General features: G+C 42.0%; 1 protein-coding gene across 1 annotated transcript in view; it reads left to right on the top strand.

Moving 5' to 3' along the window:
* Positions 1 to 15,688, top strand: part of LOC125459182 (uncharacterized) — a 28,950-nt gene extending 13,262 nt beyond the window's left edge. The window contains exons 4-5 of the mRNA XM_048545236.1: positions 11,336 to 11,456; positions 12,598 to 15,688. Of these exons, the coding sequence (XP_048401193.1) occupies positions 11,336 to 11,456; positions 12,598 to 12,614 (138 nt within the window). The 3' untranslated portion in view covers positions 12,615 to 15,688. The remainder of the gene's footprint in view (positions 1 to 11,335; positions 11,457 to 12,597) is intronic.
* The last annotated feature ends 482 nt before the right edge of the window (positions 15,689 to 16,170 follow it).

The raw sequence follows: 16,170 nt of genomic DNA, 5'->3' as shown, positions 1-16,170 counted from the left end.
ATCTGTTATTATTTGAACCCAGATCTCCAAAACATTAAACTGAGGTTCTGGATTACAACCAGTGATGCTATCATTACCATAATGCTATCATCTCCCTCTAATCCAAGCATCTCTGTTAACGTTTAATGGTATTACTGTAACAGCACTCTCTTGTGCAATTTATTAAAGATAAAGAAGTGTAATTCCCTCTTTTGCATTTATGCTTGTAACCAATTGTTTCCGGAATAAACTAGTTTGTTGGGTACTGACTTTCCATGTAGCAAACTGTATTTTGTCTGTCCTCTAAAGATATCACAGTTGGCAATAAGGTGAGATTGTGGGTATCACAAGCCAAGCAAATTTAATTTGGAGAATCTTACTGAAAATCAGCAGAGGAATTGAGATACCAAGAACTGCAGATGCTGGAGTCAGAGATAACACAGTGTAGAGCTGGAAGAACGCAGCAGGCCAGGCAGCATCAGAGGAACAGGAAAGCTGACATTTTGGGTCAGGACCCTTCTTCAGAAAAGAGGAATTGAGAGCCGTTTTTAGATGAGAAATAAATTTTAAAATCTGGTCATTGTGAATAGGCTGTTTTTGCATGGGTGGATTAACCTTTGAGGATGAGCACAAGCAGAAGTATGACTGAGGGGCTGGAATAATACAGTTGTGACCGAAATGTTCATCACTGCCAATAATATTTTAGTGTATAAGACGTTTCTGACAATCTCGCTGTTAATCTGACAGTGGTGAAGGTGGGGGGTGGTGGTGAGTAAAAGGATGATATTTCTGACTGAAGCAGGCATAGGAGTGCATGAAGCATTTAAAAAATTGCTAACCCCTGCTAAATTAAATAACATGCCACTGTCAGACATTTTGTGCAGGTTTAATCAGCATTACACTCACAAGTCATTGATAATTGTAGAAGATAAAGGATTGGAGCACAGAATCCATTGCTACTGGACAAAAAAAAACCCAAACAAATCAAAGCTGCAGTTGCCTCTGGGAACAAAAGGATTGCTTGCTTTTTGAGTAAACAAATTTACAGTCAATGACTGGTCACTGCATCCAATTCATATAATGGAACTGCATGTCAGTTAGGTCCTATCTAGTTTGTTGCGTCTGATGCTGCAGTGCTCTATCATGGGGAAGGTGATGTTCTTCCCTACTCAATATCCTCATCTTCCTCCTTGGAAAACTGCAGTTGTTTGCGTAGCTCTTTGGAGTCTATGGCATCATGTTTTTGCCTGTTGTAGTGTGCAGAATTCAGCTTGCTCGGATTACACGGTATACTCTGCTTGGAGTGTACTTCACTGGACCAGTCTAAATAGCAGAATTCCATCATCAGCAGACCCATCATTGGCCTTGGTGGAAAAATGGGCTGCATTATATCTATGCTTGATATCAGTCAGAAGGTTGCATAATGGAATCATTGACTATGGCTGCAGAGGGTAATCCTCATCTCTCAGTAACCATACTTTCTATATTGCTCATGGGGAGAATTGGAATATACATATTAATGAGACTATAAAAAGCAATAATAAGATGTTAATGCATTCTAATACATGTAAATATACTTCTTTCCATTCACGAGCAAGAATTTTGTTTTGCCACTCAACACTTAGTTGAAAAATGGTACTTACTGCACTGGATGTCTCATGCAATTTTCCTAACTTTCTCGGCAATGCCCTCATTGTTCAGTGCCTGGAAAGATTCTGACCAGTGTATCTGTCGAAATTTAGAAGACAGTAAGATGTTAACTCTGGAAAACTGTTTCAAACAAAATGCAAGAGCAGGTAAAAGCATTGGATTTGTACTGGGAGGTTCTTCACACAAAAATGTTCAATACGTCAAAAGGTTTCTAGAGACAGATGTGGAGATTAATATTGGAAGGAACAGTTAGGTGCTACAATGGGGTCTTTATGGGCTAAATAAAATAAATTAAAATGGGCCTTCTCACTCAATTAGTTTGTTATACTACAAATGATAAATAATATGAACAATATGAATAATATGAACCTCTAATCAGAGAGGGTATCACAGCTACAGAAGCTTCCTTTGTCAAGGAAGATCTGCCAACGGAGTCAGTATGGGTGGAAATTAGGAACAGCAAGGGAGTAGTCACCTTGTTAGGGGTTTACTACAGGCCCCCCAATAGCAGCAGGGTGATTGAAGAAAGCATAGGTCGACAGATTTTGGAAAAGTGTGCACGCAGTAGGGTTGTTGTAATGGGTGACTTTAACTTTCCTAATATTGATTGGAACCTCCTTCGAGCAGAAGATTTGAATGGAGCTGTTTTTGTAAGGTGTGTTCAGGAGGGTTTCCTAACGCAGTACGTTGACAGGCCGACGAGGGGAGAGGCCATTCTTGACTTGGTGCTCGGAAACGAGCCGGGGCAGGTATCAGATCTTGTGGTGGGAGAGCATTTTGGTGATAGTGACCATAACTGCCTCACATTCTACATAGCTATGGAGAAGGAGAGGATTAGGCAATATGGGAGGATATTTAATTGGGGAAGAGGAAACTATGATGCGATTAGACATGAGTTAGGAAGCATGGACTGGGAGCAGTTGTTCCATGGTAAGGGAACTATAGACATGTGGAGACGGTTTAAGGAACAGTTGTTGGGAGTGATGAGTAAATATGTCCCTCTGAGACAGGCAAGAAGGGGTAAGATTAAGGAACCTTGGATGACGAGAGCGGTGGAGCTTCTAGTGAAAAGGAAGAAGGTAGCTTACATAAGGTGGAGGAAGCTAGGGTCAAGTTCAGCTAGAGACGATTACATGCAGGCAAGGAAGGAGCTCAAAAATGGTCTGAGGAGAGCCAGGAGGGGGCACGAGAAAGGCTTGGCAGAAGGAATCCGGGAAAACGCAAAGGCATTTTACACTTACGTGAGGAATAAGAGAATGGTCAAAGAAAGAGTAGGGCCGATCAGGGATAGCATAGGGAACTTGTGTGTGGAGCCTGAGGAGGTAGGGGAAGTCCTAAATGAGTTTTTTGCTTCTGTCTTTACGAAAGAAACGAACTTTGTAGTGAATGAAACCTTTGAAGAGCAGGTGTGCATGCTGGAATGGATAGAGATAGACGAAGCTGATGTGCTGAAAATTTTGTCAAACATTAAGATTGAAAAGTCGCCAGGCCCAGATCAGATTTGTCCTCGGCTGCTTTGGGAAGCGAGAAATGCAATTGCTTCGCCACTTGCGAAGATCTTTGCATCCTCGCTCTCCACTGGAGTCGTACCTGAGGACTGGAGAGAGGCAAATGTAATTCCTCTCTTCAAGAAAGGAAATAGGGAAATCCCCGGCAATTATAGACCAGTAAGTCTCACGTCTGTCGTCTGCAAGGTGTTAGAAAGGATTCTGAGGGATAAGATTTATGACCATCTGGAAGAGCATGGCTTGATCAAATACAGTCAACACGGCTTTGTGAGGGGTAGGTCATGCCTTACAAACCTTATCGAGTTTTTTGAGGATGTGACTAGAAAAGTTGATGAGGGTCGAGCTGTGGATGTGGTGTATATGGACTTCAGTAAGGCATTTGATAAGGTTCCCCATGGTAGGCTCATTCAGAAGGTCAGGAGGAATGGGATACAGGGGAACTTAGCTGCTTGGATACAGAATTGGCTGGCCAACAGAAGACAGCGAGTGGTAGTAGAAGGAAAATATTCTGCCTGGAAGTCAGTGGTGAGTGGAGTTCCACAGGGCTCTGTCCTTGGGCCTCTACTGTTTGTAATTTTTATTAATGACTTGGATGAGGGGATTGAAGGATGGGTCAGCAAGTTTGCAGACGACACAAAGGTCGGAGGTGTCGTTGACAGTGTAGAGGGCTGTTGTAGGCTGCAGCGGGATATTGACAGGATGCAGAGATGGGCTGAGAGGTGGCAGATGGAGTTCAACCTGGATAAATGCGAGGTGATGCATTTTGGAAGGTCGAATTTGAAAGCTGAGTACAGGATTAAGGATAGGATTCTTGGCAGCGTGGAGGAACAGCGGGATCTTGGTGTGCAGATACATAGATCCCTTAAAATGGCCACCCAAGTGGACAGGGTTGTTAAGAAAGCATATGGTGTTTTGGCTTTCATTAACAGGGGGATTGAGTTTAAGAGTCGTGAGATCTTGTTGCAGCTCTATAAAACTTTGGTTAGACCGCACTTGGAATACTGCGTCCAGTTCTGGTCGCCCTATTATAGGAAAGATGTGGATGCTTTGGAGAGGGTTCAGAGGAGGTTTACCAGGATGCTGCCTGGACTGGAGGGCTTATCTTATGAAGAGAGGTTGACTGAGCTCGGTCTCTTTTCATTGGAGAAAAGGAGGAGGAGAGGGGACCTAATTGAGGTATACAAGATAATGAGAGGCATAGATAGAGTTGATAGCCAGGGACTATTTCCCAGGGCAGAAATGGCTAGCACGAGGGGTCATAGTTTTAAGCTGGTTGGTGGAAAGTATAGAGGGGATGTCAGAGGCAGGTTCTTTACGCAGAGAGTTGTGAGAGCATGGAATGCGTTGCCAGCAGCAGTTGTGGAAGCAAGGTCATTGGGGTCATTTAAGAGACTGCTGGACATGCATATGGTCACAGAAATTTGAGGGTGCATACATGAGGATCAATGGTCGGCACAACATTGTGGGCTGAAGGGCCTGTTCTGTGCTGTACTGTTCTATGTTCTAGTATGAAATAATGGCTAAGAATGCAATTTAACCTTAGAGTTCAGGTAACAATTGCAATCTTAAATTATGTTATTTAATGTTAGCTTTAGCACATATATTCTGATGCAAGAATCTATTTGCCTATTTAAAGTTATAAGTGAATTGGTGGATCTTATAATTAGCATTTTCCCCCTTAAAGACAAAACTTAATTCCACCTAAAATGCCGGCCGGACCACTGTCATTGACATTCTGTGGCTTCACATGCCAGCTTCCTCAAGAGATAATCTAACTTACTTAATTATTAGATTAATGTGGAGTGGCAAGTCACAGGTGAATTAGCAAAGATGGATTATTGGACAGAAAAAAGGGTAGCAATAAGTATAGTAGGCTGCATAAGATTGTTACAGCTGAAATTTTGCATGTGAATTTTAAAGTTTGCATATGATTGGCAACGTCATTTTTTAAATGAAATGAAGCAAATAGGCACATCAGGTGCATGATAGCATAGTTATGACAGAGACCTGACTGACATTTCGACAGAATTGGCAGCTCAACATTCGTGGTTATAGATCAAGAAAGTAAGAGCTCATTATGACGCAAAGAAAAGTGGCATGTTAGCTCCAAATTTGACTGAGAGGTAAGAAGCAAAGTGAGATGACAGAGGTAATAAAATGTGAGGCTGGATGAACACAGCAGGCCCAGCAGCATCTCAGGAGCACAAAAGCTGACGTTTCGGGCCTAGACCCTTCATCGGAGAGGGGGATGGGGTGAGGGTTCTGGAATAAATAGGGAGAGAGGGGGAGGCGGACCGAAGATGGAGAGAAAAGAAGATAGGTGGGGAGGAGAGTATAGGTGGGGAGGTAGGGAGGGGATAGGTCAGTCCAGGGAAGACGGACAGGTCAAGGAGGTGGGATGAGGTTAGTAGGTAGGAGATGGAGGTGCGGCTTGGGGTGGGAGGAAGGGATGGCTGAGAGGAAGAACAGGTTAGAGAGGCAGAGACTGGTTGGACTGGTTTTGGGATGCAGTGGCTGGAGGGGAAGAGCTGGGCTGGTTGTATGGTGCAGTGGGGGGAGGGGACGAACTGGGCTGGTTTTGGGATGCGGTGGGGGAAGGGGAGATTTTGAAGCTGGTGAAGTCCACATTGATACCATTGGGCTGCAGGGTTCCCAAGCGGAATATGAGTTGCTGTTCCTGCAACCTTCGGGTGGCATCATTGTGGCACTGCAGGAGGCCCATGATGGACATGTCATCTAAAGTATGGGAGGGGGAGTGGAAATGGTTTGCGACTGGGAGGTGCAGTTGTTTATTGCGAACCGAGCGGAGGTGTTCTGCAAAGCGGTCCCCAAGCCTCTGCTTGGTTTCCCCAATGTAGAGGAAGCCACACCGGGTACAGTGGATGCAGTATACCACATTGGCAGATGTGCAGGTGAACCTCTGCTTAATGTGGAAAGTCATCTTGGGGCCTGGGATGGGGGTGAGGGAGGAGGTGTGGGGTCAAGTGTAGCATTTCCTGCGGTTGCAGGGGAAGGTGCCGGGTATGGTGGGGTTGAAGGGCAGTGTGGAGTGAACAAGGGAGTCATGGAGAGAGTGGTCTCTCCGGAAAGCAGACAGGGGTGGGGATGGGAAAATGTCTTGGGTGGTGGGGTCGGATTGTAGATGGCGGAAGTGTCGGAGGATGATGCATTGTATCCGGAGGTTGGTAGGGTGGTGTGTGAGAACGAGGGGGATCCTCTTTGGGCGGTTGTGGTGGGGGCGGGGTGTGAGGGATGTGTTGCTGGAAATGCGGGAGACGCGGTCAAGGGCGTTCTCGACCACCGTGGGGGGAAAGTTGCGGTCCTTGAAGAACTTGGACATCTGGGATGTGCGGGAGTGGAATGCCTCATTGTGGGAGCAGATGCGGCGGAGGTGGAGGAATTGGGAACAGGGGATGGAATTTTTGCAGGAGGGTGGGTGGGAGGAGGTGCATTCTAGGTAGCTGTGGGAGTCAGTGGGCTTGAAATGGACATCAGTAACAAGCTGGTTGCCTGAGATGGAGACTGAGAGATCCAGGAAGGTGAGGGATGTGCTGGAGATGGCCCAGGTGAACTGAAGGTTGGGGTGGAAGGTGTTGGTGAAGTGGCTGAACTGTTCGAGCTCCTCTGGGGAGCAAGAGGTGGCGCCGATACAGTCATCAATGTATCGGAGGAAGAGGTGGGGTTTGGGGCCTGTGTAGGTGTGGAAGAGGGACTGTTCCACGTAACCTACAAAGAGGCAGGCATAGCTGGGGCCCATGCTGCTGGGCCTGCTGTGTTCATCCAGCCTCACATTTTATTTTCTTGGATTCTCCAGCATCTGCAGTTCCCATTATCACTGTGATGACAGAGGGATGTTTCTGTGACTGAATGTCTGTCTGCAATGGGGTTCCATAGGGCTCTGTGCTGGAGGCCTTGCTGCTTGATGATTTGGATGTAAATTAGGGTAAAAATCAAGATGTTTGTGGATGATACAAAATTGGTATGGTATTAGGTAGTGAGGAGGGTGGCCATAAACTGCAGTAGAATGTTAACAAACTAATCAGCTAGCTGAGTATGGTCAAATAAAATACAACCTGGAAAAGTGTGCACTTTGGGACAGCTAAAAAGGCAAGGGATTACACTATGAATGGTAGAACCTGGAAAGTACTGTAGCGGGGTCTTGATGTGCATATCCACAGATCCCTAAAGGGAGTAGGGCAGGTAGACACAGTTAAGAAGGCATATGGGATACTTGGTTTTAATTTTAAAAAGATGAAATACAAGGGCAAGGAAATTATGCTGGAACTGTATAAAATGTTAGTCAGGTCACAACTTGAGTATGATGGTCACAACAATATGGGAAGGATGTGGTTGCACTATAGAGGATGCAGGGGAGATTTACCAGGATGCTGCCTTGGCTGGAGGGTGTGAGCTATGAGGAAATATTGGATAGACTGGGTTTGTTTGCGACGATGGAGAGGCAACTTGTCAGTGGTATATAAGATTTTGAGAGGCACAGGCAGGGTGGATTGGAAGGCACAATTTCTCTTAGTTGAAGGGTCAGTAATCTGGGGCTATAGATTTACGGCTAGCAGTGTGAGGCGAAGAGGAGAATTTAGGGGAATTTTTCACTCAGTAGGTAATGGGAGCCTGGAACCCATTCCCCGAAAAAGTGGTTGTGTCAGAAACTCTTGTAACATTTAAATAGGTTTTAGCTATTCACTTGGACTACCGTACCTCCAACAGGTTTTGGGCCAAGGGCTGGAAAATGGGATTAGTGTGGTCAGATTTTTGTCGACCAACACTGACACAATGGGCTAAACGACCTCTTACTATGCTGAAAACATCTATGAGTCGAACATTTGCACAACACAAATGCCAGGTAACGGACAACATGAGAAAAAACCATCTTCACATGACATTAAGTAAAATTGCCATCACCAAGTTCCCCACTATTAACATTCTGCATTTTAAAACTGGCCTGAAACTGATCTGGAAACTCTTCTCCTCTGACACACTGTGCCACTACCTTCAAGGAGATTGGTCCTGATTCCAGCCAGAATCCCATGGTATTGGCACCAATCTGATCCATAAACTGTGCCATTAAATCCCGGCAAAGTGTGTGAGTTGCTATGGCGGTATGTACATTGACGCCCTTGTGGTTGTCTGGCATAATGGATAGTGATGGTAAACACTCCAATTTCTTTCCAAAACATATCCATCTAGAAATCTCTTACTTTTAAATTACAATTCAGCACAAACCTCCTGGTAATAAATTTACATTTTGTTGATTTTTTATATGAATTTTAAACAATTTGTTTCAAAAATGGATTGGTGAATTTTAGTTGCAAAGGTCATATCAAATAGCATATCGCTTCAGCTGTTTGCAACAAACAAGGTACTGACCTTACGCAATCAGCCCAAGCTCGCAAAACTCGCAACATAATGTCCGATATAAAATGTGATTTTGTAATTGGATACCATTCACTGGATAATCCTGAGTGAACAACTATATTGGCAACTAATTCAGGATTGTTAGATGTACCAGAAACTTCATATATGAACACACAAGGTGCTGTCCTCTTCTGACAGAAAGAACATGTGTATCCTCTCTGCCTGTTTCAACGCAACAAAATAGGCGACAGCCATGATAACAAAGTGTGGGGCTGGATGAACACAGCAGGCCAAGCAGCATCTTAGAAGCACAAAATCTGACGTTTTGGGCCAAGAGCCTTTATTAGAAAAGGGGGATGGGGAGAGGATTCTGAAATAAATAGGGAGAGAGGGGCAGGCGAACTGAAGATGGATAGAGGAGAAGATAGGTGGAGAGGAGAGTATGTGTGGGGAGGTAGGGAGGGTATAGGTCAGTCCGGGGAGGATGGACAGGTCAAGGGGGTGGGATGAGGTTAGTAGGTAGGAAGTAGAGGTGTGGCTTGAGGTGGGAGGAGGGGATAGGTGAGAGGAAGAACAGGTTAGGCAGGCGGGGACAAGCCGGGCTGGTTTTCGGATGCACTGGGGGAGGGGAGATTTTGAAGCCGGTGAAATCCACATTGATACCTTGGGCTGCAGGGTTCCCAAGCGGAATATGAGTTGCTGTTCCTGCAACCTACGGGTAGCATCATTATGGCACTGCAGGAGGCCCAGGATGGGAGGTGCAGTTGTTTACTGCAAGCCGAGCATAGGTGTTCTGCAAAGCGGTCCCCAAGCCTCCGCTTGGTTTGCCCAATGTAGCGGAAGCCACACCGTGTACAGCGGATGTAGTATACCACATTGGTAGATGTGCAGAGACTTGGGGACTGCTTTGCAGATACACTGTGTGGCTTCCTCTACATTGGGGAAACCAAGCGGAGGCTTGGGGATCACTTTGCAGAGTATGCTGCATCCGCTGTACATGCTGTGGCTTGCTGTACTTTGGAGAAACCAAGCGGAGGCTTGGGGATCACACAGTATCACCATGCTATAGTTTTTGCACATCTTTGTGATTTCCCTGCTGATTAGTTTCTCTATTCCTCTTTCATTATTTGGGATCTCACTAACTAGACTGCCCCACGTGGCACAGTTTTCTTTTGCTTCTCAACCTTAGCTAAATGGACTCAATCCTTAGCTCCTCAAGAACATTGCTTCTTTTGAACACTAATTTGTCCCGTAATCAGTACAAGGACCCCAACACCCTTTTGCCCTTCCCTATTTTGAGCACTTCCTTGTATGTCAGGTGCTTAATCCTCACCATTTTAAACTAGTTTCAGTAATTAACACTACATCATATGCATGTACCAGTATTTATGCTTATAATTTGTTCTATAATATAGGAACAGTTAAACCAGATTAGAGATGAGAAGCGGCTGCACATATTGAATAGGAAAGAATATTTCATCCTCCACTATGGACTACAGCACTTAATTTTAAATTACATAACATGATGGTGAACTTTGTAAATTATAGGGTGTTTTCAAAAACAAAAAAAAGCCCCGTTTGTTCAACTTGGACCTGTGATTATATTGTCATGTTGATTTTGGTTGGTCAACGGTCACATTTCTCTGATGGCGTGGCGACCAGAACTGCACATAATATTCTATCAGTAGCCTAACCAATGTTTTATAAAGTTGTAACAACACGTCCTTGCTCTTATATTCTACATCCTGCCTAATGAAGACAAGCATCCCATATGCCTTCTTCACCGCCCTGTCTACCTGTCCTGACACCTTCAGAGATCAATGGACTTGTATGCCAAGGTGCCTTTGCTCCTCAATACTCCCTAGGGACCTACCACTCATTGTGTATACCCCTCCCTCATTGGACCTCACAAAATGCGTCACCTCACACGTATCAGGATTAAATTCAATCTGCCATTGCTCTACCCAGTTTACCAGTTGATCAATATCAGATTGCATCTCAAAGACCAACCTCCTCACTATCAACAACTCTCCAATTTTCATGTCATCTGCAAACTTATTAATTAAACCTTTTACATTCATATTCAAATTGTCCACAATTGATGTACACAACAAACAGCAAGTCCATCAGCACCAATTCCTCTGGTGCATCGCTGGTCACAGGCTTCCAACTACAAAAACATCCCTCCATCATCACCCTTTGACTACTGTTTGGAAGCCAATCTTGTATCCAGTTTGCTAATTTGTCTCGGACCCCATTGATCGTAACAATCCCAGCAAAATAATTCACCCCTTTCTTTCCTACGTTTTACCCAGATGACCTAATTTGAAGACTCTTCTAGATGTGCCCCCTCATTACCACAGTGATGGGTTTCCTTTATCAAGAAATGCAATGCCCCCACCTCTCATACTTCCACCTGTCCCATTCCTCCTCATGCCTGAAACTTCTATACCCTGGAATATTGAGCTTTAATTACTTGCATCTTAATTTTTTCACATACCGGTGAGAATTCCTTTTTTTTATATTGAGCTTAATGGCCTTCTTTCCTGCTCCTAAAGATTATCCTGCTCTCATAAATAACGGTTCAACAAGTTGTGCTGTAAATTAAGACTCACAATTGCTAAATATCAGCACACTTTGCTTTAGAAAGGAATATTATTAGGCAGCTGTTTCCCATATGGAGGGGAAGAGGATGGGACTAGAAGTAGAAGGGCAGTAACTACTATAAGATCTTAAGACTTAAAACAATTTATATAATATATTATTAAATGGGATTCCTCGTGTCTCGTGATCCACCACTGAGTTCATGCTCTGATTTATTTCAGGTGATTAATGATCCACTCGTTTCTTCCAATGTTGGTGTTGGTAAATACAATTCTACTGGGTCACAGACTGGGCAACCATCTGAAGCCACACAGTCACCCTGTTCACCAACTCACACTGAAGGTAGACAATAAAATAAATCTCTCTGCCTTAAATCAGTCTGCAATGAAATTCTTCAAATAATTAATGTCAACAACTTGGGATCTGGAAATGACAAGGCTCCAGGAGACCTCAATTGTTTGGATATCTGCACCAATCTATAAATTCATAGCTTCATCACCTAAATGCTGATTTTCCCTACACACATTGTGGACAGTGATAGTCTCCAGTTGTTAGGAACAGTGTGCATAAGAAATCTGCTGCGCATTCAGCAGATTAAAATTTCACTGGAACTTGGGAGTCACATTTTTAGTGACTGAGGTTAAAAAAATTTCTACAAGTCTGTCTAACTGACATTTATTTGTTTTTATGAAGCATAGTATTAATAGCGTTGGTGATTTCTTCTACCAAGAAAATGTTGACACTGTTGCAGACAGACAAAAAAAAATGATGTTAGTGCTTCTCTCAATGCCAAGGAATTCACAAACTTAAATCAAATAAGTGGGCATCAGCAACAAACTCTTTATTTGAAATCAGTGTAAAAATAATTGGACAATGGGACAGAGGTTTGGAGCAGGACTGAAGATGACAGGTTTTCAGAATCAAGGTTAAGGCTGAACAGATTGAACTATTATAAGTTGTCATGAAAGGATGAATCAAGGACAACTAGTATCAACTTGATAACCTTATGTTTGGATTAATTGTATTACCCATGCAGGTAAGAAAGAGTGTTCAGCTGAACTTTGCAAATATACACTGAATTATACCATCTGCTATTTGTAATCAGTGTTTCAAGAGATTATTGTTCAAAGTATCAGGGAGACTTTCTGTTTCCAACCTTCACCTGTAAGGTGAAGAAGGTCCTGAAGAAGAGTCACTGGACCTGAAACATGCACTCTCCTTTCTCTTCACAGAAGCTGCCAGACCTGCTGAGCTTCTCCAGCAATTTCTGTTTTGTTTCTGATTTCCAGCATCTGCAGTTCTTTGTTTTTCTTTATCTTCACCTGTAAGCATTGTCCTTTAGCCATACATGCATGCACAAGGCTAAAAAGCCTCCATTTTAATTACTTCTGTTCATGCGCTGGTCACAGTCCTCATTATGATCTACCTGTTGACGACATCTTGTCAATCTGATAGGTGTTTACTTTTTAAATTTCTTTTAAAGGAGAAGACTACCCATAAAACAAGAAATTCTCCAAGGCATTGGCCCACCAATCCCTGTCTTCCCATCCTGATAAGGAAGAAGCATTGTAACTCTTCAGAGGACAGCCAGGATATGGAGCCATCAAAGGACTGGAGCCAGCTACAAATTCATCAAGACATTCAGCTGCATATCTTATATCCTTCATTACCTGTCAACAAGTTTGAACACATTTGCACTGGTTTCAAGCTTGAACATAAAATCCTGACCATACTTCTGCTGAATATTACAGGAATTGTGCTTCTAGAAACCCATTTTAACCTCTCTTCTTCTTCTCTATATACATCACAGCAGGAAGAAGGATGAAGATGACATAGTAGGCCTTTCTGATCTGTCAATCACAGTAAGGGCTAAGGTTTGATGATGAGAGAGAAAATTTTGCTTGTTAGATTACAAGGAAACATACTTCAGACTCAAGACACAGTTCCTACCCATCCAGCAATTAATAGGATAATTACAGGGCATCAAATATGTGTGCATGCATTGGGAATGTCTTCTAAGAATATGTAACATATGATTAGTTAACTGAAGGAGGCCAATCTTTGTGCAAAGTTGGTTGGCTTTGCAACACTTAATTACAACTTGTATTATGTGGCACATCCAGGCAGATCCCTAACTAATGTCTCCACAATGAAAGATTCATGGACAATCACGGTTTCAGCCTCCACCTTGACAGATGGAATGCTCACCACAGTGTCAGAAAGGTTATTGCTTCCATCTTGATGATTATTTAAGCTCACAATCTAGGCTAACATTTCAGCTCAGTGTAGTTTAACATGTTTACATGAATACAAGTGATAACATAAGTAAAAAAAAATGCATCAGCTTGATTTGTTACAGCCTAAATCAGAAAAAAAATTACTGTAAGTACATATGATACATGGTGTGGAGAATACTTACTCAAACAGGAGGTTATTTAAGTTGGAGACGTACACCAGTTGTAGAACCCACCACCATAATTTTAATGAACAAATGGATGAAGAACAGATGGATATAGGTCTCAGGTCTACTCTGCTCCTCCTGACATCTTTACGAATCACTGTCTGTGATACTTTTAAATTTAGTTTCTCAGTTGAAGTCGTAATTAGAATGAAATTAATAGCTGATTTGAATTCAAAACATTACCACTTAACTGCAAGTCATTTGCAGATGATACCAAATTTGGGAGGTCACTAGAATTGGAGAAAGTGACTTAGAAATTACACAACAATTTGGACAAAATTTGAGTTGGAATTGCACTTGTAATATAAATGTAAAGTATGGCACATGGAAGGAAAATGGTACTTTATGAGTGGTATTGACTGAGCTAAGGATGAAGTTCAAAAAGACAAGTAGATGTATTCAACTAATGCAAAGTGGCAGTCAACAAGATCAATCGAATGTCAAACTAGTAAAGTTGAGCACAAGTTGCCGACACTCAGATAGTGCAGTGAATACTGTTTGTGACTGTCATGACAAGTAAGGAAGGCATTGCAATATTAAAGAAACACGAAGACACAAGGCTGCTCTGTAGAGGAAATAATCTGAGGTATGAGAAAATGGCATGATCATTGTCTATTCTGCCTGGAAATTAGGTGATCCCATGAAAGTTTGTTATGTGATTAGGGGCATGTGAAAGGTAAATCTGAACTACTACTGCAAAATTAAAATTTCAACAGTAGGTAGGGAATCACTGACTAAACCCAGTGAAAAATACATAATTTGACACTGAAATTGAGAGGTTATTTTTCAAAAAAGAAAATCTATATTAATGCAATCAATGCACTTCTAAATAAAATACTGGAGTCTATATGTCTTGACCAATTAAGAAACAGATTTGTCCAGGGAATACAGGGTTTCAGTGATGGAACTAAATTGAACAACCTTTCTTATCTGTAGTTATATTATGAACTTGAAACTTAAATTACCATTGTTGCACTGTATTTCTCTGGAGAAGCTGTATTTTTATTTATGCTGCTATTCTTATTTTTGAAGGCTGAATAATTTAAAAGGTAGTTTTTTTTAATTGGTTGAAATATGGTTCTAGATACACTTCTTTGTCAATCAGAAGCCTGAATAACAGAGATTGGTCTATATCAAGCCAAATATGTTGTGATTTAAAAAGCTTAAACAGGCAAAAAGATCCTTCCTTTTGTTATGATCATTCTTATTCATATTTATATTCAAGCAGTAGTGCAATAAGATTTTATAATTTCTTTAAAAGGCCTTTGAAATCTGTAATTAGTTTGAAGAATATTTGTAACAGACTTTAGAGAGTTTCATTCTATTGTAGAAGGATCAGATGCAATTTTCTTTGCTAAGAAGAAAAGCTGGTCCCTGCCGCCAGAGAATCCTTGGAAGCAGTACCTAAAAGAAGGAAATTAAGCAAGAAGCGCCATGGCTGGCAGGAACAAAGGAGAGCTACAACTGCAAAGAAGAGCTATAAACAGGAACTGAATGAGGAAAGCAATCAGTGCACAGAAGCAAACAGCAAGGGGAAGCAAACAAAGACAGCAAGATAGAAAATTCTTGCAAGGAGCAGAAGCAAACCATTGTTTGGTAGAAAAGGAAATAGGAGCACTTGGAGGCAATTTCTGAATTTTCTAAAAGGTTTAAAACCCAGAAAGCTGTGTGGAAAGCTTTGGGGTTTGAGAGAGCTGGTTTTTGACAATTTTGATCAACCAGTAGTTGATCACTTCAAATAAATGATGGAAAACTACACCATCAGGAAAGTTATAACTAAAGAGAATAGTGAGCTCAGTATGCCTTGCTGATGGTAATCATACCTGTGAAACTCAAAGATGAAAACTGTTGTCAGATAGGACTCCCGGTCTAGCCTGCATGAATAAACAGCAGCACATTGTGTAAATGTATGGCTACATTTGTGTGGGAAGTGTTGGGAATGCTTCTCTACATTAAGATATACCTTTGTTGTATTGACTATTTAAAATGCAATTTATATTGTCATTTGAAGTATCATTTGCCTGCTAATTCATGTGTAATTTACATTGGTTGTGATCTGTGTTAAAGTAGAACCTACAAAAAGTAGTATAGAACCTTACTGATAATTTCTTCATTTGTGGGTCATTCAGAAAATTTGGTTATTTTGGTTTATGGCTTACTCCCTGATTATAAGAACTTGTATGAAGGGTCATACACAAAGTATTAACCTTATCTCAATGTTGGAAAATTTTCCATGTCTTTTCCAACATCTTAATATCTATTTAAAATGTATTCCTTGTAGAATTTAAAAACAATGAAGTGATGTTACATGTATTTCAAACCTCAGACCACCCTGCCATTACTGTAGATACTTCTGGTCTCTATGTGGCAGAATTGATAAAAAGCACTGGAGAAAGTGAAAAAAAAGATTTACAGGGATTGTGTCTGATTTAGAACAATAGAACTGCAAGAAAATAAACTGAATAGGTTGGGACATGCTATGTTTACAGTCCATTAACGACAACACTGGCAGGTGATATGATGGTCTTTAAAACTGTAACTAGGTTCAAAATTGAGAGGACATTTTGACTTGTTGGTGAGTCTGAAACTAATGGC

The sequence above is a fragment of the Stegostoma tigrinum genome, chromosome 17 (assembly GCF_030684315.1).
Source record: "Stegostoma tigrinum isolate sSteTig4 chromosome 17, sSteTig4.hap1, whole genome shotgun sequence".
Classification (NCBI taxonomy): Eukaryota; Metazoa; Chordata; class Chondrichthyes; order Orectolobiformes; family Stegostomatidae; genus Stegostoma; species Stegostoma tigrinum.
Note: the sequence above shows the minus strand (reverse complement) of the source record. Positions and strands in the feature narration are given on the sequence as shown.